The sequence below is a fragment of the Dasypus novemcinctus genome, chromosome 17, assembly GCF_030445035.2.
Source record: "Dasypus novemcinctus isolate mDasNov1 chromosome 17, mDasNov1.1.hap2, whole genome shotgun sequence".
NCBI lineage: Eukaryota > Metazoa > Chordata > Mammalia > Cingulata > Dasypodidae > Dasypus > Dasypus novemcinctus.
Window position 1 is genome coordinate 66,831,100 of NC_080689.1, and position 24,295 is coordinate 66,855,394.

The window sequence follows — 24,295 nt, forward strand, 5'->3', positions numbered from 1 at the left end:
CCTGTGAGGTGCAGAAGTGTTTGATTTTGAGGAGGTCCCACTTACCTATTTTTTTCTTTTGTTGCACGTGGTTTGGTGCATTGGGTTAAGGTCCAAGAAACCACCAACTACTACAGGGTCTTTAAGGTATTTCCCTACATTTTCTTCTAGTAGTTTTATGGTCTTGGCTTTCATAAATCTTCGATCCATTTTGAGTTGATTCTTGAATAGGGAGTGAGATAGGGGTGCTCTTTCATTCCTTTGGTTATAGATATCCAGTTCTCCCAGAACCATTCCTTGAAGAGACTGTTCTGCTCCCATTAACATGGACTTGGTAGCTTTGTCAAAAACCAGTTCAACATGACTATGAAGGTTTATTTCTGGACTCTCCTTTCGATTGCACTGACCGATGTGTCTATCTTTATGCCAGTAGCGTGCTGTCTTGACTACAGTAGCTTTGTAATATGTTTCAGGGTGAGACAGTGAAATTCTTCCCGTGTTGCTCTTCTTTTTTAGAATGCTTTCGGCTCTTTGGGTGCTCTTACCCTTCCAAATGAATTTGGTAATTACCTTTTCTATTTCTGTAAAAAAGGCTGTTGGAATTTCGATTGGTATTGCACTGAATCTATAAATCAGTATGGAGTAGGACTGACATCTTCACGATATTTAGTCTTCCAATCCATGAACACGGAATGTCTTTCCATTTCTTTAGGTCATTTTTTTACTTCTTTCAACTACTGTTTTATAGTTTTCTGCATATACTTCCCGTACTTCTTTGGTTAAATTGATTCCTGGGTATTTGAGTCTTTCTGTTGCTATTGTAAACGGAAGTCTTCCCCCGATTTCTTCCTCGGATTGTTTAGTACTAGTGTGTAAAAATATTACAAATTTGTACTTGTATCCTGCCACTTTGCTGAACTCATTTCTTAGCTCAAGGAGCTTTGCCACAGACAGTTCAGAATTTACTAAATATAGGATCATGTCATCTGCAAATAGTGAGTTTTACTTCCTCTTTTCCTTTTCGGATGCCTTTTATTTATTTTCTTGTCTAGTGGCCCTAGCTAGAACTTCTAGTACAATGTTGAAAAACCATGGTGGCATTGGGCATTCTTATCTTGTCCCCAATCTTAGAGGGAAAGCTTTCAACCTTTCCAAATTGAGTATGATGTTGCCTGTGGGTTTTTCATATATGCCTTTTATCATGCTGAGGAATTTTCCTTCTATTCCTATCTTTTGAAGTGTTTTTATCAACAAAGGACGCTGGATTTAGTTGAAAGCCTTTGCTGCATCAATTGAGATTGTGGTTTTTTTCCTTCAATTTGTTAATGTGGTGTGTTATGTGGACCGATTTTCTTATGCTGAACTAGCCTTGCATACCAGGAATAAATCCGACTTGGTCTTGATGTATGTCTTTTGATAAACTGTTGGATTCGATTTGCAAGTACTTTGTCAAGAATTTCTGCATCTATGTTGATTAGAGCAATTGGTCTGTAATTTTCTTTTCTTGTAGTGTCTTTATCTGCTTTGATATTAGGGTGATGTTGGCTTCATCCAATGTGATGAGTAATTTCCCCTCCTCAATTTTTTGGAAGAGTTTAAACGGACCGGTGTTTATTCTTTTTGAAATATTTCATAGAATCCACCTGTGAAGCCATCTGGTCCTGGACTTCTCTTTGCTGGGAGATTAATGATGACAGATTCAATCTCTTTAATGTGATGGCTTTGTTAAGTTCTTGTATTTCTTGTAACATCAGTGTGGGTGGTTTGTGCATTTCTAGGAATTTGTCCGTTTCATTTGGGTTGCCTAGTTTGTTGGCATGTAGTTTCTCATAATATCCTTATTATCCTTTTCATTTCTGTGAGGTCAGTGGTAACCTTCCCACTTTCATTTGATTGTATTTATTTGTATTTTCTCTCTTTTTTTGTTAGTTTATCTGCGGTTTGTCAATTTTATTGATCTTCTCAAAGAACCAGCTTTTGGTTTTGTTGATTTTCTCTACTGTTTGTTGTTGTTCTCAATTTCATTTATTTCTGCTCTAATCTTCATTATTTCTTTCCTTCTGCCAGCTTTGGGATTGGTTTGCTGTTCTTTTTCTAGTTTCTCTAGTTCAATTAAATCTTAGAGTTTAGCTGCTGCTTCTTTTTTAAGGCGCTTAGGACCATAGATTTCCCTGTCAAGACTGCCTTCACTGTAACATGTAAGTTTTGATAAGTTGTGTTCTCTTTTCATTTGTATCAATATATTTACTGATTTCACTTGCAAATTCTTCTGTGACCCACTGATTATTTAGGAGTGTGTTATCAGCCTCCACACATTTGCAAATCTACCTTTTTCCTTTCTCTTATTAAGATTTTCAGTTTCATTGCATTATGATCTGAGAAGGTGCTTTGTATAATTTCAATCTTTTTCTCTTTATTGAGAGCTGCATTGTGCCCTAACGTGAGAAAGATCCATGAGCACTTGAGAAGAATGTATAACCTGCCAATTTTTTTTTTTAAGATTTGTTTTTATTTATCCCCCCCCCCCCCCCCATTTTCTGCTCTCTGTGTCCATTCGTTGAGTGTTCTTCTGTGACCGCTTCTGTCCTTCTCAGCAGCACCGGGAATCTGTGTTACTTTTGTTATTGTTGTTGCGTCATCTTGTAGTCAGCTCTCCGTGTGTGGTGCCATTCTTGGGCAGGCTGCACTTTCTTTAGGACTGAGCGGCTCTCCTTACGGGGCGCACTCCTTGCGCGTGGGGCACCCCTACGTGGGCGACATCCCTGCGTGGCACGGGACTCCTTGCGCACATCAGCCCTGCTCATGGGCCAGCTCCACACGGGTCAAGGAGGTTCAGGGTTTGAACGGCAAACTTCCCATGTGGTAGGCGGACGCCCAATCCATTGGGCCAAGTCCGCTTCCCACCTGCCAAGTATTGATGCAACATTCTGTATATGTCTGTTAGGTCTAGCTTGTTTTTCATAATGTCCAAGTTCTCTGTTTCCTTGTTGATCTTCTGTCTGGTTGTTCTGTCTATTGTTGTGAGTCTCTGGTTATTGTAGAGATGTCTGTTTCTCCCCTCAGTTTTTTACCAGAGTTTGTCTCATGTATTTTGGGGCACCCTGGTTAAGTGAACAGATGTTTATGACTATGTTCCCGGTGGACTGTCCCTTTTATTAATAATGGCCTTCTGTTTTTCTTATCATTTTTTTGCATTTAAAGTCTGTTTTGTCAGATATTAGTACAGCTACCCTTGCTCTTTTTTGGCTCCATGTAAAAAGATACATGGAGTATCTTTTCACAACCTTTCACTTTCAGCTGGTTTGTATTCCTGGTCTAAGGTGAGTTTCTTGTAAGCTGCATATGAATGGCTCACGTTTTTTTAATCCATTCTGTCAGCACATATCTTTTGATTGGGGTGTTTAATCCATTCACGTTCAATTTACTGAAAACGCATCGTTTACTTCCACCATTTTAATTTTTACATCTATTTTCACCATTTTCTTCTTTGGTTTTCATATGTCATGTCGTATTCTCGTCTGTCTTTTTACTCTTTCTGCTATTCTTTCTTCTGTACTCTCTTCCAGGCCTCTCCTCTTTTTCCTGTCTTTTACTTTCAGGTTCTAAGGCTTCCTTAAGGATTTTCTGCAAAGGTGGATTCTTTTTCATGAACTCTCTTAGTGTCCTTTTGTTTGTGAATATTTTATACTCACCTTCATATCTGAAGGACAGCTTTGCTGGATAAAGAATTCTCTGCTGGGTGTTTTTCTCTTTCAGTCTCCTAATTGTATCACACCGTTGTCTTCTCGCCTCCATGGTTTCTGATGAGAAACCCACACTAAGTCTCACTGGGTGTCCCTTGTGTGTGATGGTTTGCTTCTCCCTTGCAGCTCTCAGAATTTTCCTTTTGCCTTTGACTTTTGGCAGGCAGTCTGAGTAGTAAGTGTCTTAGAGTAGGTATATTCAGATTTATTCTGATTGGGGTACGATGTGCTTCTTGGACACGTAAGTTCCTTTCTTTCACGAGCTATGAAATTCAGCTATTATCTCCTCAAAAACTCTTTCTGCCCTTTTCCCCATCTGTTCTCCTTCTAGAACCCCCAGGACATGTATATTGTTGTGTTTTATGTTGTCATTCCACTCTCTGAGCCCCTGCTCATTTTTTCCCATTCTTTCCTGTTCTTTCTTCTCTTCAATTTCAGCTATTCTGCCTTCAGTATCAGTTATTCTTTCTTCTATCATTTTGTGCTGCTATTGTATTCCTCTAATGTGGTTTTTATCTCACCTATTGTTTCTTTCATTCCCACGAGAGATGTTACTTTACCATTCAGGATTTAAAATTCTTCTCGCTCATTATCTTTTTTTTTTTTTTTTAATATTTATTTATCTATTCATTTCTCCCCCTTCCCTCCATTGTTTTCACTTTGCATTCATTTGTTCTGTGTTCTTCTGTGTTTGTTTGTATTCTCATTAGGTGGCTCTGGGACCCTCTGGAATGGAAGGGAGGCAGTCACTCTCCTGTGCCACCTCAGCTCCCTGATCTGCTGTGCTTCTTATTATCTCTCCTCTGTGTATGTTTTTGTTGCATCATCTTGCTGCGCCAGCTCTTTGTGTGGGCCAGCATTCCTGCACAGAGCAGTACTCCATGCAGGCCAGCACTCTGCCTAAGCCAGCTCTCCACACTGTTCTAGCTTGCTTTCACCAGGAGGCCCTGAACATCAGTCCCTGGACCTCCTATATGGTAGATGGGCGCCCAGTTGCTGGAGCCACATCTGCTTCCCTCAATTCTTCTTGATATCATTCATCTCTTTAGCCATATTGTCTTTCAACTTATTGATTTGATTTTGGAAATTTGTGCACATCTCTTTAATTCTCTCAAATCCTGCATCTCTTTTGGTGCTTTGATATATTCTTTTCCTAGCCACGTCTTCCATTTCTTAGTATGGATCATAATTTTTTACGATGTCTAGGCATCTGATTAGGATGGTAGTTTACTCAGATGCTCAATTTCTTTCTTTTATAGGGATTTAGTGGTGGGTGACTATGTGTTACTGCTGCTCTTTGATTCTTGGTTTTACCTAGATCTTTAGGCTTCTCCCTGTTAGTTGCTCAAAACTGAGCTCTGGACCCAGTAGTGGGTTGTAGACCCGCTTCCTAGGACTTTTGGGAGGGAGGCTATGAACACTGGAAAAAGCCTCTCAATTTTCTCATGTGCACTTCCTTGGTCTGCGAGCAGGTGGTGCTTGCATATGCATATGGAAAGAAAATGTCCTTTGGGTGTCCAAAGGGTGGAGTGTGGGGTTTGGAACTGTATGTATCCCAGAAAATCATGTTCTTACAACAAATCCTTGGGAAGCAGATTTGGTTCAACTGATAGAGCATCCGCCTACCACTTGAGAGGTCCAGGGTTCAAACCCAGGGCTTCCTGATCCACATGGTGAGCTGGCCCATGCGCAGTGCTGATGCGCACAAGGAGTGCCGTGCCATGCAGGGGTGTCCCCCGCATGGGGGAGACCACACGCTCAAGGAGTATGCCCCACAAGGAGGGCCGCCCCACAGGAGAAAAGCGCAGCTCCCCCCAGAGTGGCGCTGCACACGTGGAGCGCTGACATAAAGATGATGCAACCAAAAGAGAGACAGGGAAACAGACTTGGCCCAGTGGTTACGGCGTCCGTCTACCACATGGGAGGTCCGCAGTTCAAACCCCGGGCCTCCTTGACCCTTGTGGAGCTGGCCCATGTGCAGTGCTGATGCGCGCAAGGAGTGCCGCGCCACGCAGGGGTGTCCCCCGTGTAGGGGAGCCCCACGTGCAAGGAGTGCGCCCAGTAAGGAGAGCCGCCCAGCGCGAAAGAAAGTGCAGCCTGCCCAGGAATGGCGCCGCCCACACTTCCTGTGCCGCTGACGACAACAGAAGCGGACAAAGAAACAAGACACAGCAAATAGACACAGAGAACAGACAACCGGGGGAGGGGGGATTAAATAAATAAATAATAAAATCTAATAAAATAAAATAAATAAATAAATAAAAAGAGATAAAATTCCTGGTGCTGCTGAGAAAATGCAAGCAGATATGGAAGAATACACAGCGAATGGACACAGAGAGCAGACAATGGCAGGGAGGGGGGAGGTGAGAGAAATAAATATTTTTAAAAACAGAGCAAAACAAATCCTTTCCTGTGGGTGTAAACCCGTTGACAGTAAGACCTTTTGATGAGGTTACTTCAATTAAGGTGTGGCCCATAGTGAGTCTTTTTTTTTTTTTAAGATTTATTTATTTCTCTCCCCTTCTCCCCCTCCCTGTTGTCTGCTCTCTTGTGTCCATTTGCTCTGTATTCTTCTGTGTCCAGTTGCATTCTCGGTGGCACCAGGAATTTGTGTCTCTTTTTTGTTGCACCATCTTGCTGAGTCAGCTCTCAGTGTGTGCGGCGCTACTCCTGCATGGGCTGCGCTTTTTTTGTGTGGGGCAGCTCTCCTTGTTGGACACACTCCTTGCACGTGGGGCTCCCCTATGCAGGGGACACCCCTGCATGATGTGGCAGCAGTGTGCATGGGCCTGCTTATCACATGGGCTAGGGTGCCGTGGGTTCGAACCCTCCACCTCCTACATGGTAGGCAGACACTCTATCAGTTGAGTCACTTCTGCTTCCCCAGATGGGTCTTAATCTTCTTACTGGAGTGCTTTATAAGAGAGTGAAATTGAAACAGAGAAAGCCACGGAAACAAGAAACTGAAAGCAACAAAACCTGGAAGTAAAGGGAGACCAGGAAACGTTACTATGTGCCTTGCCATGTGGCAGAGGAGCCAGGGATTACCAGCAGCCAGTCATTGGGGAGAAATCATCACCTTGATTTGGACAAGCCTCACAACTGTAAGCTTTTAAAATTTTCTCAGCCTCAAAACTGTAAGCTAATAAATTCACATTGTTAAAGCCAGCACATTTCATGGTATCTACTTTCAGCAGCCTAGCAAACTAAAACAGCATCCCTGACATTATACTGCTTTCGTTGATACATAGTAGCATTTATTAAATGAAAACTCTAATAGCTGCTGAAAATGGCAGTTATGTATAATTGCCTGTGTTGCTTTGTTGCACTTACACATTTTTATTCCCATGCATAGCTAGACGCCAGATGGGTGCTAGTGTTCCCATGTCCGAGTTTCAGAATACAGCATGGCTCTGTGTTCTGGTTTTTTACTTTGTGTTAATAACTCCATGTGATGGCCTTAGTGCGTATATGAGGAATGTGAATGAAAGGGTATGTGCCTTCTTACACTGCAAAGCATTTTGAAATCAGCTTATAAATACCTTTTGAAATGCGAGAAAAGAGGGGTATCTGACAGTTAATACTGCAACTGCCAATAAATAAAAAGGAGAAATATTCTTATAAAATATACTTCATAAATGAAAACCCTCATACTAGGGAATTCTTTAATTGCTTGCCAATAGTCAGACATAGAAAATCCTAAGATCCCATTGTCAGATATTTGGAAAATGAGGTTTGATACAGAAAAATTGAACTGAGAACTCCACCAGAAGTCAGCACAATGAACTCACCGCTCTAATAGATCCCTGAGGCTTCATTTGGTTAGAGTGGTGTGTGGTATAAAGTCAGGCTTTGTTACCTGAGGACCACTACCCCCTGCTTCCCACCTGCTGGTCTACTTCTGACTGTCTCTTATCGAAGAGACTTCCTCCTGGCTCAGTCCTATCCATCACTTCACCTTGGGAGAAGTCCAACCTCAGAACCTCTCACCTTTGAAGAATAAAGGAGGGTAGAGGGGAGAAAACCCACCTGGGGAAACTCAACAGTGATCTTAATAATGACTAAGTGGTGGGAAGCGGACGTGGCTCAACTAACAGAGCATCCCCCTACCATATGGAGGGTCTAGGGTTCTATACCCAGGGCCTTCTGACCCATGTGTTAAGTTGGCCCCATGCAGTGCTATAGCACACAAGGAGTGTGCCCCGCAAGGAGAGCCACCTCGCATGAAAATGCAGCCTGGCCAGGAGTGGCGCCACACACACAGAGAGCTGATGCAGCAAGATGATGCAACAAAAAGGAGACACAATTTCCTGGTGCCGCCTGATAATACAAGCAGATGTAGAAAAACACACAGCAAATGGACACAGAGAGCAGACTATGGGGTGGGGAGGGGAGAGAAATAAATAAAGTAAATCTTTAAAAAATAATAACTAAGTGGTGCTATAAAATACTGTATCAGAAATGAAAATCTTGCTTTTTGTGTTGTTGTTTGAAGTTCTTGTGCCTGGCCACCTCCTTTTTCCCAGGGCTGATTCAGGGACAAATTCAATATTTAAAAGTTGTTGTCTTCTGAAGCATACTCCCCTTGTTGGTCAGGACTTGTGCTAGCAACTGGGCTAGAAGTCTCCTTCCTCCTTTCAGTTTCAGAAGGGAGATCAGAACTCCCTGAGAACACTTCAAACAAAATGTTGATTGCGGCCTTCCCATGGGGACCAAGTTCTCCACCAGCAGTATATGGTACAGAACCTCTTAAGATGGATCCTCAAGGAAGTGGATTTGGCTCAATGGATAGGGCATCCGCCTACCACATGGGAGGTCCAAGATTCAAACCGAGGGCCTCCTTGACCCGTGTGTAGCTGGCCCACGCACAGTGCTGATGCACGTGAGGAGTACCGTGCCACACAGGGGTGTCCCCCACGTAGGGGAGCCCCACATGCAGGGAGTGCTCCCTGTAAAGAGAGCTGCCTAGCATGAAAGAAAGTGCAGCCTGTCCAGAAATGGTGCTGCACACATGGAGAGCTAACGCAGAAAGATGACGCAACAAAACAAGACACAGATTCCAGGTGCTGCTGACAAGAATAGAAGCAGACACAAAAGAACACACAGCAAATGGGCACAGAAAGCAGACAACTGGGGTCCAGGGGGTGTGGCGGGAAAGGGGAGAGATATAAAAAATAAAATGTTTAAAAAAAAAAAGATGGATCCTCAGGTAGGGTAACAACTCATTCTAGTTTGCCTGAGGTCTTTCCAGGTATTAAAAAATTAATTAATTTTAAAAGAAATGAAAATCTCAGTGAAAGGGTTGGGATATAAAGATTAGAGATCTCTTAGAAAACAAATCACAGAGAAAAGGAAAAAGTGAAAAAAGAGAAGAAAATTCAAGATTGAGCCCAAAGGCTCAACATCCAAAACCAAGTGTATCATAAAGACAATGGAGAAGATAGAAAAGGAATCAAAGTATTAATATAGAAAATAAATCTCAGAACCAAATGAAATGAGTTTCTATATTAAAAGGCACTGTTACATACATAAAAATTTGGCCAAGTCACATGACATTGAAATTTGAGAACATTGTGAAGAAAAATTTGAAAAGCTTCTAAAAAGAAAATACAGGTCACATACAAAGAAATGGAAATCAGGGGTATGGGGAGTGGAGTATATGTGAACCTCATATATTTTGTGTGATTTATATCTCTTTTAAAAATAATTTAAAATTTTTTAAAAATGCAAATCTGACATCAGACTTTTCTAAAGCAATACATGAAGAGAATCTGAAGGAGTAGTATCTTGAAATTCTGAAGGAAAGTTATTTCACTAAAACAAGTGTGGTAGATTCAGGTGTGTACTCCAGTTTGGGCATGTGCTTGGTCTTGGTCTGCATTCTCGTGGGGGTGGACCCATTGTAAAAAGATCTCTTCAGTGTGGGTCTTCAGTTCAGATGTGACCCCACTGAATCAGGCTGGGCTTTTAATCTGGATTACTTTAGTCTTTTACAAGCAGAGTGAAAGTCAGACAGAGAAGCCACAGGAAGCAGCCAGAAGCTGTAAGTCAAAGGAACCTGGAAGAGAAAGAAGGCAACACAATGTGCATTGCCGTATGACAGAGAAACCAAGTGTAATGGTTTAGAGTTATATGTATGCCAGGAAAACATATTCTTAAATTTAGTCCATTCCAGTGGATCTCAACTCATTGTAGTAAGTACAACCTTTTGGTGAAGTTACTTGCATGAAGATGTGGCCCAGCTCAAACAAGATGGGTCTTAATCCTATTACCAGAGTCCTTTATAAGCAGAATGAAATTCAGACAGAAAGCCATGGGAGGCAAGAAGCTGAAATTCAACAGAACCGGGAACCTGGAAGAGAATAAAGAGGCCAGGAGAGGCCGCCATGTGAACCAAGGACCAAGAATTGCCGATAATTAGCCCTGTAACATCAGTCTCTGGGAAGAAAGCATCGCCTTGATTTGGACTTTCTTTTAGCTTCAAAACCATGAGCTAATAATTCCCATTATTTAAACCAATCCATTACATGGTATTTGCTTGAGTAGTCTAGGAAAACTGTAATACCAAGGAACCACAAAAGGTTGCTGACCAGCCAGAAGATACTGACCTAGGAGGAAACTAGCCTTCAAGCCTCTGAAACTTAGCCAATAAATTCCTGTTGCTAAGCCAGCCTGTCATATGGTATTTGTTTTAGCAGCCATGAAACCACAACAGCAAGGGTGCTATTTAAAAAAAAGAAAGAAAACATGGGATCAAGGAAATAAGGGTCAACACAGGAGAAAGGGGAAAGGAATTCCCACTGTGGCAATGGTACAGAAGGCCTAGAACCAGTCCAGCTTTAAAGGTAGACTGAGGCAGCAAGAAAAAAGTCAAAATGGTAGATTACCTTACGTATTTTATTGTATTTAGATTTTCCAACTTTATGTACAGTTTTGAGGATAACTAAGGATTCATTCCTGGAAACTTAGCAAATGCAAAAACAGTCAATTATTAATTCTTCAAGTAAAGCAGAAATTTGTACCAGAAAATAAATGTGATTAGAGTATAGTAGTTGGTTTAGCTGTAAATAATAGTTATATAACATAATATGTAAACACTGAATAGTAATGTAGGGCTAAAACTGTTCAGAAGATAGGATGAGGGTACCTGTGTGTGGCAGCGTTTTTAAGATGTAAGCCAAGATTGGTTATAATAAGAAGTCAACAGATTTTTCTGGAAAAAAGAGATGCAACATCATAAAGCATATTATTTAGAAATGAGGATATCAATACCAGAAGAAACACCTAAAGCAGTTAAAATGGTGACCTTTGAAAACTGGGGATCTGGAGTAAGTAAGGAACTGCTGATTTCTGTTATAAGCCCCGTAAAACTATTTGACTTTCAAAGCCATATTCATAACCTTTCTTTGATTAAATTGCAAATATATTATCTTTCATCCCCATAAAATAAAGAAAGAAATGGGAAAATATGCATGTGGCAAAATATTAACCAAAGAAAAGCTGTGAGCAATATTAATATCATACAAAATAGAATTCCAGACCAAAAAAGAAAACCGTAAATATAGAAGTTTACCTTACCCATAGCAAAAGGATTGATGTACCAGAAAGATAATGGTCAAAAAATGGTGATCCCAGAAAAATTGGTAGAAGAATTGGACAAAGCTTATATTTGTACCCTCAAATTTATATGCCAAAAAATGGCAAGATTATGTAGGTAAATTCAGCAATTCAAATCTGTCAGAAACTGAGAGATCAGGAAATAAAAATTTAAAAATTAATAAAGCTAGAGAGGATTTATACAACAGAATCAACAAATTTGACTTACAATTAAGATGTATAGAGAACTTTGCATTTTTTAAAGAATACCTGGAGGAACAGATGTAGCTCAAGTGATTGAGCACCTGCTTTCCATGTATAAGCTCTACTACCTCCTAAAAAAATAAATAAAAATAAATAAATAAATAAATAACACCTGGAACATTTAGAAAAAATGATGAAATTGTTGGTCACAGACAAAGTCTTAACAGATTTTACAAGAATTGTTGTTCAGACAGATGAGCTTCTCTGACCACAATATACCTAACTAGAACTCAACAATAAAAATGTGGAGTAACAAAGCAAAAACCCGTCTATAGGGGAGTGGGTGTAGCTCAGTGGTTTGAGCACCTGCTTCCCATGTACAAGTCACAAGTCCATTTCCTGGTACCTCCTTAATAAATATATATTTGAAAATTCAAAAATGTAATTCTAAATAACAGAAAAGTTAGACAATCATAATGGAAATCGTATTATATTTAGAACTGAATAATGAAAATATGATATGAAAACTTAGGAAAGATAGCTGAAGTGATATTTAGAGATAAAGTTATACCCTTATATATAAATATTTTAAAAACTGAAAGGTGCTATTAAAAGCCCAGCAGGTTTTACTCCCCAAGAAGTTTGCAGGGTTACTCTAAAATTTATACAGAAATGCAGAATGCCAAGGATAGCCAAGTCAGTTTTGAAAAGAATAAATCTAGAAGATTTACACATCAGATATTAAAGATTATTAAGAGGCTACAGTTATTAAGAAAGTATGAAGTTGGCATAAACTAACTGGCCATAGAACAGAATAGAGTCCAGAAACACATACATGGCACCTGATTCATAATAAAGGTGCCAGTGGAAGTCAGTGGGAAAAGAAGAGTCTTTTCAATAAAATAGTGCTAGGTCAGTTGGATAGTCACATTGGGGGAAAAAAAACATTGATTCTCTACATCACACAATACACAAATATCAATTCTTAATGAATTGTAGATCTCAATATGAAAGGCAAATTGAAGTAGGCAAAGAGATGATAGGTAGGTAGGTAGGTAGATAGATAGATAGATAGATAGATAGATAGATAGATAGATAGATAGATAGATAGATAGAATTTTTCTACAAGAAAACGGAAGGATATGTCTTCATAATATTGGGATAGAAAAAGATGTATTAAACAGGCCACTCACACAAGAACTCAGTAACAACAAAGGAAAATATTAATAAATTAGCACATACAATTAAATTCTACTCATTAAAGTCACCAAATAAGAGTAAAAGGCAACTCAGGAGGACCCCAGAAACAGCAAAAGTGGATACAACCACAGGTACTGGTTCTCCTGAGGGCTACAGAGACTCACAGGAATATGGTCATGGCAGATAGCTCTGGGGTTCAGTACCATGTCAGTGGGCCCTACTTTGGAATTTGGGTCCCTGAGTGTGATGGAGTTGGACTCAGATGTCACCTTTCTACACATGCCTCTTCTGTCACTTTTAATGAAACTTTGGTTGGTGCTGCGTTGGTGTATATTCAGGAAACTTGAATCTCTGGACTGTCCATGTGCCAGCTGGGCCCTGAGCCTAAGTGGAGTAGCAACTCTTACTCTCTGGTTCGTTGGACTTATGCAGGTCAGCTAACAGGGAGGTGAAGATGGTCAATCACCACACCAGGGAACTCAGAGTGCCTACAGCTGCAAGCAGGAGAATTGCATCCATCAGCCATGTGGAATCTAAGCCGCCTCTCAATACAGAGGTGGAGTGGACATCACCATCCCAGGGCCCAAAGAATGAAGGAATGAAATATGGATTAGAGTGGACTTACTGATATTATACTATAAAACTTTTGTGACTGCTAATAAAAAATTCTTTTAAGAGTAAAAGGTAAGCCAAAGAGTGGGGAAGTCACTTGCAATATGTATAACCCACAAAGGACTCATATCTAGAATATATAAGTAACTACAAGTCAATGAAAAAGTTAGTTGATGCAATAGAAAAATGGGCAGAAGACTTAAATATTTTACAAGAGAGAGTACCCAGGTGACAATAAACATATCCAAAATATTTGAACTTCATTAATCAACTGGGAATTGCAAACTAACACCACAATAAGGTACTTTTACATACCCACTAGAGTGGCTGAAATGAAAAAGAAAATACCAAATGTTGAGGATGTAGCATAAGTGGAACTCATTGACTGCTGGTGGGAATGTAAAGCATTTTGGCGTAATCTCCTTAAGTTGCACAAAAGTGTAATCTGTGATTCAACAGTTCTGCTTCTATGTACTCGACAGAAATGGATACCCACAAGCACCAAAAGACATATGCATGAATATTTGTCACAGCACTATCTGTAACACAGCTCCAATCTGGAAATTACCCAGATGCTGAGTAGAATGGATAAATTGTGGAATATTCACACTCACTATTTAATTCTAGTCAGGAAATGAGAATGAATGAATTTGCAGCAATGCTAGATGAATCTTGCAAACGTGAGAAAAAAAGCAAGACACAAAAGAGTATATATATATACACACTATACAATTCCATTTATATAAAGTTCAAAAATAATCTGCTATTTTAAAAATCAGGTAATTGGTTACCCTCAGCCTAGCAGAGATTGTTAGAGGGAATGAGGGGAGCATTTAGGGTTCTCACCAGTTTTTATTTATTATCCTGGGCAAGGTTACACAAATATTCATTTTTTTTTGATGATTCACTGAGCTCTCTATATATTTTCTATGTCTTTTCTACTACACATTTAGAAAGATTTTTTTTTATTAATGTTAATAGATCACATAGAATGTTACGTTAAAAAAAGTAAGAGGTTCCCATATAACCCACCCCCTACCCCCTTCAGTTTTGTAAATTGTATTTTTTTGAAGATACATACATCACAAAAGAGGTTACATTATAAAAAAACCTAAGAGGTTCCCATATACCCTCATCCCCCACCCCACTCCTCCCACACTAACAACCTCCCCCATCATTGTGGCACACTCATCGCACTCGGCGAACACATTTTGGAGCACCGCTGCACCACGTGGGTAATAGTTTACCCTGTAGTTCACACTCTATGCCAGTACATTCAGTGGGTTATGGCAGAATATATAATGTCCAGCATCTGACCCTGCAATATCATTTAGGACAACTCCAAGGCCCAAAAATGTCCCCTCATCACATCTCTTCTTCCCACTCCCTGCCCTCAGCAACTACTGTGGCCACTTTCTCCCCGTCAATAATACAATTTCTTCTATTACTTGTCATTGTAGTTTTATAGCAGAATATCAGTAAGTCCACTCTAATCCATATTTTATCCCTCCATTCTGTGGACCTTGGTATGGTGATGTCCACTCCACCTCTGTATCAAGAGGGGGCTTAGATTCCACATGTCTGATGGATGCAATTCTCCTGCTTGCAGTTGTAGACACTCTAGGTTCCCTGGTGTGGTAGTTGGCCATCTTCACCTCCCTGTTAGCTGACCTGGGTAAGTCAAACAAACCAGAGAGTAGGGGTTGCAACTCTGCTGAGGCTCAGGGCCCAGCTGGTACATGGGCAGTCCAGAGATTCAAGTCCCTTGAGTATACACCATCCTAGCACCAACCACAGGTTAATTAAAAGTGACAGAAGAGGCATGTGTAGAAAGGTCACAACTAAGTCCAGCTCCGTCACTCTCAGGAGCACAAATTCCAAAGTAGGACCTATTGACATAGCATAGAACTCAAAATCCATCTGCCATGACTACATACCCTGTGGGTCTCCGTAGCCTTCAGGAGAACCAGTACCTAGGGTTGTATCTATTTAAGCTGTTTCTGGGGTCCTGCTGAGGCATGCATAAGCGTGACCCCTCTGATGACTTCCCGTCTTTTTTGAAGACTCTTAGCCATATAAACTGATTTCTCTTTGCCATTTCCCCCTTTTATTCAAGGTCAAAAAAACGTTTTTAACACATGATTGTACATGTAGGCTGAGATATTCTGTTGGTCTGAGTTGATCCTTTTATTCAAGGCCTCTTTTCTAGCTGCATCACCACTTAGTAATTGGTAGTAATCCCTCAGCGCCAGGGAGGCTGATCCCTGCAAGTCATGTCCCATGCTGGGGAGAATATTACATTTACATGCTGAGTTTGGCTTAGAGTGTGGCCACATTTGAGCAACATGGAGACTCTCAGGAGATAACTCTTAGGCATCCTGCAGCTCTAGGCATAGTTCATATTTCAGGCACACAGCCTCATAAGCATAGTCATCAGTATCAAGGACTCATCATTGGACCATCCTTCCTTGTTGGTTAGGAAGATTTTTTTAAGATACCATTTACAAGACAAGAAGCAGTAAGGTACTTAGAAATGAATCTAACAAAGGCTATACTTCTATAAAGAAAAGATTGAGAGAAAATTATAAAAATTCATTAATATATATTTGTAGCAATTATTGTTTATGAATGCCAAAAATAGGTATTGGATTGTGTTTGTAAACTGATCTGTTCCTTTGGGCTTATTAGATTGTATTAGATTTTTACTTTATTAAATCAAGATTAGGGCTTTTATGTGACCACATCATTAGGGTATGTAGGGTTGAGTCCCCGCCCACTTTGTGGGAATAAAATGCTCTCACACAGAAGTAAACTCATGAGGAGAACACAGAAGAGGAACACAGAAGAATATAGACAGCCCATTAGACACAGCAGAGGCCCCAGGAAGAGAGATGAGTCCTTCAGCCTACAGCTGGGATCAGAAGAAGCTGGGACCATGGAGCCTTAGAAGGGAGAGGGAGGCTGAACCCTCCCAGGCGTCGGCAGCCATCTTGCTCCAGCGTGTGGCAGCAGACTTTGGTGAGGGAAGCAACTTTACTCTTTTATGGCCTTGCGACTATAAGCTTCTACTCCAAATAAATACCCTTTATAAAAGCCAACGGACTTCTGCTACTTTACATCAGTACCCCTTTGGCTAACTAATACAATATTAAAGACCTACATAATTGGAGAGTTCTATAATTAAAAATAAATACAAAAATTCTCATCAACTTAATTTCTAAATTCAGTGCATTGCTACTCTAAATTCCACTAGTATTTTTTAAGGAATTTGACAGGTATATTCTAAAATCTTTATGGAAAATGAAAAAGTATATTTAAAGAATAGGGTAAGGACTTTGCTAAATCAGATATCAAGACTTACTATATGTGTACCTTAAGATGACATTTACATAGGAATAAACAAGTAGAAAAATGAAAGAGAAGCACACCCATTCATGTGGAAACATAATCTATGTTAGAGACAGCATAACAATCCATGGAAAGAAGATGAACTAGTCAGTAGTATTTGGCCCACTAGATTTATATGTAGGGAAAAAAAATCAGATTCCTACCACACAATAAACAAAAATGTATTCCAAAATGTTGAATATTAAATGTGAAAAGGAAGACTTTAAACTTTTGGAATTTAGATAATTATCCTTATGACCACCAGATAGAGGAGAATTTCTTAAGTGACGCACAAGTCATAAACCATAAAGGGGAAGAAAAAATAAATGTGACGTTAAAAGGAAAATTTTGTGCATCAAAAGATATCATAAACAATTGAAAGATAAGTGACAGCTTGAGAGAAGATATTTGCAACTCACACAACCTCAAAGAAATTTTATATTAATGCTCATTGCAATACTTTCTTTTTTAAGGTTTATTTTATTTATTTCCTCTTCCCGCCCCCCTGCCGCCCCTCCCCAGTTGTCTGCTCTTTGTGTACTTTCACTGTGTGTTCTTCTGTGTCTGCTTCTATTCTTGTCAGCAGCACTGGGAACCTATGTCTCTTTTTGTTGCATCATCTTGCTGCATCAGCTCTCCGTGTGTGCGGCGCCATTCTTGGGCAGGCTGCACTTTCTTTCATGTTGGGCAGTTCTCCGTACAGGGCGCACTCCTTGTGCGTGGGACTCCCCTACATGGGGGACACCCCTGTATGGCACGACATTCCTTGCACACATCAGCACTGCGCATGGGCCAGCCCCACACAGGTCAAGGAGGCCCTGGGTTTGAACCATGGACCTCCCATGTGGTAGGTGGACGCTCTATCTGTTGAGCCAAGTCCACTTCCCTGCAATACTTTTTTTTAATCTCCAATTTTTATTGTTAAGTTTAACAGACAAAATTGCATTGATAAACATAATCAAAACCAAAAACATATGGAAAAAATGATTATAAAATTGGTATACATTATGTATTAAAGGACAATTAATATAGAGAATCATTTTGCTCATAATTGTCATTTCACCATTGTAACTTTACAAAATATATGAGAAATGGGAATTTCCCATATTTTTTTTATTTTTAAAGAAGCTTTAGATTACATAAATGTTACATCAGATATATGGAGGGGAAGTGGATATGGCTGAAGTGATTGGGCTCCCGTCTACCATATGGGAGGTCCAGGATTTGATTCCTGGGACCTCCTGGTGAAGGCAGGCCAGCCCAAGCAGAGTGCAGGCCCTTGCGGAGTGCTGGCCTATGCAGGAGTGTGCAGGCCCACACGGCAAGCTGGCCCGAGCGGAGTGCTGGCCTGCATGGCAAGCTGGCCCCAGCAGAGAGCTGGTGCAGCAAGATGACGCAACAAAAAGAGACACAGAGGAGAGGCAATAAGAGATGCAGCAGACCAGGGAGCTGAGATGGTGCAGGTGATTGAGCACCTCTCTCCCACTCCAGAAGGTCCCGGGATCGGTTCCTGGTGCCAGCTAAGAGAGAAGACAAGCAGACACAGAAGAACACAGAGCAAACAATGGGGGAGGGGTGGGGAGTAAATAAATAAAATCTTATAAAAAGAAAGAAAAGTAATATAGGGGATTGGGGAAACAGATGTGGCTCAAGCAATTGAGTTCCTGCCTACTACATGGGAGGTCCTGGGTTTGGTTCCCAGTGACTCCTAAAGAAGACAAGCAAGACAGTGAATTGACACAACAGGCTGGTGCAGCAAGCTGATGCAACAAGATGACACGATAAGAGACACGAGGAGGAAAACATTGAGAGACTCAGCAAATCAGGAACAGAGGTGGCTCAAATGATTAGGCACCTCCAACCCACATGGGAGGTCCTGGGTTTGGTTCCTGGTGCCTCCTAAATAAAGGAAGACAGACAAACACAGCAAATGAAACAACCAGGGGGTGGGGAGAAATAAAATCTTTAAAAACTAATAATAATAAGGCATTCCCATATACCCCATCCCTTTCCCCTCCCACACTTCCTCGCATTAACAGCATCTTTCATTAGTGTGATAAACACATAAACACAATGTTGAAGCATTGAGCTAGCCAAGGACTATAGTTTATAGTTTATCTAAAGTTGATCGGCAGATGATCTGTTCATAAAACAGTACTACATAACCTTGAAAATCAGTTCATCAGCACCACCTAAATTTCAAAATCAAGTTGAGTGAAAAAAGCTTGTTGTTATAAAGGTATGTGGAGTATTGTATTATATCCTTTACATAAAGTTTAAAGACATGCAAAACACTATTGTACTTTTTTTTGTTGTTTAAGATTTATTCACTTATTTCTCCCCCCTTGTTTGCACTTGCTGTTTGCTTGTCTTCTTTTTAGGAGGCACCGGGAACCAAAACCAGGGCCTCCCATGTGGGAGAGAGGCTCCTGATCACTTGAGCCACCTCTGCTCCCTGTTTGTTGTATATCTCATTGTGTTTCCTTGCTGTACCTCTTGATTGCATCATCTTGTTGTATCAGCCTGTCACATCAGCTCTTGCTCGTCTTCTTTAGAAGGCACTGGAAACCAAACCTGGGACCTCCCATGTGGTAGGCAGGTGCCCAACTGCTTGAGCCAATCCACTTCCTGATATTGTACATTTTTTATAAATGTATACCTTACAGTAAAACACCTATGGGCTTGATAGGTTAAATTCAGTATTATAATGGATTCTACTGAGCACAGAAAGAGTAGCCTAACTGAGGCTTACACAGGAAATACTTGTATCTGTAATGATTTATTTCTTAAGCTTAAGCTCTGAGGTAAATAATATTGCTGTTCAGTATAGTAGTTCTACTTTTAGGTTACCTAAAAAATTTTATTAGCATAATAAAAATTTTTTAAATGACCTAAACATTTCAGAAGGCGATCAAAGGGGTTAAGAAAAAATAATGAATTTAAAAGAAAAAAGGGGAGCAAGATAAATAAAACTAAGAATGGCTCTTTGTTGTGTTTCTAGTAATCTTTATTGCCTTTTTGATATCTTTATGAAAATATCCATGCCTAGACATAGGAAAGGAATCTCTTGTCAACTCAAACATAAATGTCATAAACTGTTTTATGGCCTTTATCCTAGTTGTTGTTTATTAACGTATTATTTTGCACCTGTTTAAGAAAAGAGCCAATTTTTAAGCCAATAGAAAAATCTCTAGCAAATTGACCGAAAGAAAAAAAAGAAGGAAAAGAGAAATAGAAATTATTAGACGAGTTTAAAAAGGATAGAACTACAGGGTGTTTTTTAAAATTGCATGAGCCATTTAGAATATAGAATCTGGGTGATATAGGTACTTTTCTGGGATTATATGAAATACCAAAATTGGTTCCAACAGTGATTTAAAAAAATTTTTAATAGACCACAAAGAACTTAAAAGGGTTATTCATTTCTACTTGGAAAAAGAAACCTTATCTCAACTTTCTTTTTGACTGTTACATCAAATTACCAAGTAACAGATTTTATTTACATTGTTATTTAAACTGTTGAATACAGGAAAATACTGAAAGCTTTCCAATTCAAGTTATAAGCCTACCATAGAAATCACGGCTTTTACATAGTTGTGGGGCCAGGGAGGTGCTTTTTTCCTAATGTATCAAGGTTTTGTTTGTTTTTACTTCTCTATTGTGTTTATTATCTTTTCCTTCTCTTTGTGATCAAATAATATCATTATTTTCAGATGCGACCATTCAGGTGTCCTTCACTGGAAATGAGAACCTCTCAGGGGAAAAACAGATAGAGAATATCTACAATAAGACAGCAGTGACTAAGGCTGTCCAACCTGAAGACAAAGAATCCTTGCAGAAAGACACTGCAGGTAGCATCTCTGCATATAATTTTCTTCTGGTCCTCTCAAATGAGTCTACTCTTTAGAGTATAAACAGAAATGTATTCTGTGTTCTCTTCTTGCTGTCTTCAGCCCTCCTCCATCTATCATATATGTGAAATTAAGTATTTTTAGCTGCACTTTTTGGTATACATTGGCAGGTAATGTTGACATTTTTGAAGTTCGTTGAGATATTTCTGAGAACTGTGAATAAAGTATACAAATTAATTTCATTGCCAAAAATTTACACAGCAAACTTTCTACCTCTGCTAATAAAAACTTCAATGCCATGAGAAAAATAGCTAGAGGACAGACTGAAACAGCCTGGAAAAAGATCTTCTAGGGTTTAGGACACCAGGCAAAGGCTGGACATCCCCCAGAGGAGAAAGGGACAAAGGAGGGGAATTGCAGCAACAGAACTGTGAGTTGAAACCAGCTGCTGCTGCTGCCATCACCTCCCCCACCCTAAAGAAACTTTAGAATTCTCAGGGCTTCTGGGCCTGTCGATACAGACCAAGGGGGTTCCAGGGATCCACCACTCCAGGAAAGCGGGGATAGAGCAACAAGCCTGACGCTGACTCAGCTCTGACCCACAAATTTGATCTGCTGTGTCCCACCAGGACTTTCAGACTAGGCGCACCGTGCTGTTGTTTGCCCTGGGAGCTTGCATGGGCCTGGAGAAATCCAACCCTCAATCTCCTCTTCTGCCTGGGACTGACAGTTAAGGATGCACGTCTCCAGAAAGGGGAGAGACAGGGACGCAGCCTAAGGCTGACTCAGGTTTTGACCCACATATTTACTCTGCTACTTCCCATGAGTCCTTCCTGGCCAGGTGGGACAGTGCGATTATTTGCCTTGGGAGCCAGCAAGGGACTAAAGATATACGATCACCCCAATCTCCTCTACTAACCAGGACTGATTGTTGAGAATGGAGAGAGGAGTGGAAATATTTCCTGACAGAAAGAGGGAGATGGCGGCCAGAGAAGGCTGGAGTACTGTCGCTGAAAAAGTTGAATTACTGGGCTCTTAGCCTCCAGGTAGGAACGTCTATCACATTGATCTGGTATGTGTTGCAACAAACACAGTGCAACCAGGCATTGAACTGAGAGGGCTGCCAAAGAGCACCTCCTGCTCGCAGAGCAAGGAGGTGCACGTGAGAAAATTTAGAGAGGTTTTTTCCAGTCTTTACAGCCTCCCTCCCCAAAACCCTAGGAAGCAGGTCTATAACCCATTATTAGGTCCAGAGCACAGTTTTGAGCAACCAACAGGAACAAGCCTAACGATCCAGGTAAAACCAAGAATCAAAGAGCAGCAGTAACACACAGCCACCCACCACTAAATCCCTATGAAAGAGAAAGAAATTGAGCATCTGAGTAAACTACCATCCTAATCAGATGCCTAGAAGTCAGTAAAATATTATGTTCCATACTAAGAAATGGAAGACATGGCCAGGAAAAGGAATATATCAAAGAACCAGAAGAGATGTGGGATTTGAGAGAATTAAAGAGATGTGCACAAATTTCCAAAATCAAATCAATAAGTTGAAAGACAATATGGCTAAAGAGATGAATGACATCAAGAAGAATTAAGGGAAGCAGATGTGGCTCCAGCAATTGGGCTCCCATCTACCATAGAGGAGGTCCAGGGTTCAATGCCCAAGGCCTCCTGGTGAAAGCAGTGTGGCTGATATGACAAGCTGGCCGGTGTGGTAAGCTGGCTCATGCTGGCCCGCATGAAGTACTGCCCCGCACAGGAGTGCTGGCCCTTGCAGTGAGCTAACCCAGCAAGATGACACAACAAAAAGAGACACAGAGGAGAGATAATAAGAGGCACAGCAGGTCAGGGAGCTGCGGTGGCACAGGAGAGCGATTGCCTCCCTCTCACTCCAGAGGGTCCCAGAGCCGCCTAATGAGAATACAAGAAAACACAGAAGAACACAGAACAAATGAATGCAGGGAGCCAACAATGGAGGGAGGGGGGAGAAATGAATAGATAAATAATTTTTTTGTAAGATTTATTTATTTATTTCTCTCCCCTTCCCCCCCTCCCCCCACCCTGGTTGTCTGTTCTCTGTGTCTATTTGCTACGTCTTCTTAATCCACCTCTGTTGTTGTCAGTGGCATGGGAATCTGTGTTTCTTTTTTTTGTTGCGTCATCTTGTTGTGTCAGCTCTCCGTGTGTGTGGCAGCATTCCTGGGCAGGCTGCACTTTCTTCACGCTGGGCGGCTCTCCTCACGGGACACACTCCTTGCGCGTGGGGCTTCCCTTCGCAGGGACACCCCTGCGTGGCAGGGCACTCCTTGCGCGCATCAGCACTGCGCATGGGCCAGCTCCACACAGGTCAAGGAGGCCCAGGGTTTGAACCACGGACCTCCCCTGTGGTAGACAGATGCCCTAACCACTGGGCCAAGTCCGCTGCACTAATAAATATTTTTAAAAAGACAGTGAGCAAGAATTTTAAATCCTGAATGGTAAAGTAACATCTCTCGTGGGAATGAAAGAAACAATAGGTGAGATAAAAACCACATTAGAGGAATACAATAGCAGCACAAAATGATAGAAGAAAGAATAACTGATACTGAAGGCAGAATAGCTGAAATTGAAGAGAAGAAAGAACAGGAAAGAATGGGAAAAAATGAGCAGGGGCTCAGAGAGTGGAATGACAACATAAAACACAACAATATACATGTCCTGGGGGTTCTAGAAGGAGAACAGATGGGGAAAAGGGCAGAAAGAGTTTTTGAGGAGATAATAGCTGAATTTCATAGCTCGTGAAAGAAAGGAACTTACGTGTCCAAGAAGCACATCGTACCCCAATCAGAATAAATCTGAATATACCTACTCTAAGACACTTACTACTCAGACTGCCTGCCAAAAGTCAAAGGCAAAAGGAAAATTCTGAGAGCTGCAAGGGAGAAGCAAACCATCACACACAAGGGACACCCAGTGAGACTTAGTGTGGGTTTCTCATCAGAAACCATGGAGGCGAGAAGACAACGGTGTGATACAATTAGGAGACTGAAAGAGAAAAACACCCAGCAGAGAATTCTTTATCCAGCAAAGCTGTCCTTCAGATATGAAGGTGAGTATAAAATATTCACAAACAAAAGGACACTAAGAGAGTTCATGAAAAAGAATCCACCTTTGCAGAAAATCCTTAAGGAAGCCTTAGAACCTGAAAGTAAAAGACAGGAAAAAGAGGAGAGGCCTGGAAGAGAGTACAGAAGAAAGAATAGCAGAAAGAGTAAAAAGACAGACGAGAATACGACATGACATATGAAAACCAAAGAAGAAAATGGTGAAAATAGATGTAAAAATTAAAATGGTGGAAGTAAACGATGCGTTTTCAGTAAATTGAACGTGAATGGATTAAACACCCCAATCAAAAGATATGTGCTGACAGAATGGATTAAAAAAACGTGAGCCATTCATATGCAGCTTACAAGAAACTCACCTTAGACCAGGAATACAAACCAGCTGAAAGTGAAAGGTTGTGAAAAGATACTCCATGTATCTTTTTACATGGAGCCAAAAAAGAGCAAGGGTAGCTGTACTAATATCTGACAAAACAGACTTTAAATGCAAAAAAATGATAAGAAAAACAGAAGGCCATTATTAATAAAAGGGACAGTCCACCGGGAACATAGTCATAAACATCTGTTCACTTAACCAGGGTGCCCCAAAATACATGAGACAAACTCTGGTAAAAAACTG

General features: G+C 40.7%; 1 protein-coding gene across 6 annotated transcripts in view; it reads left to right on the forward strand.

The window, feature by feature from the left end:
- The window catches only part of ALMS1 (ALMS1 centrosome and basal body associated protein), a 315,125-nt gene that overhangs the window by 216,100 nt on the left and 74,730 nt on the right, over positions 1-24,295 (forward strand). For all 6 annotated transcript variants that reach the window (XR_011646196.1, XM_058278920.1, XM_058278919.1 and 3 more), the window contains one exon: positions 20,435-20,572. Coding sequence is in view for 5 of the 6 variants with exons in the window: in XM_058278920.1 (XP_058134903.1) it covers positions 20,435-20,572 (138 nt within the window). In the remaining variant the exon portion in view is untranslated. The remainder of the gene's footprint in view (positions 1-20,434; positions 20,573-24,295) is intronic.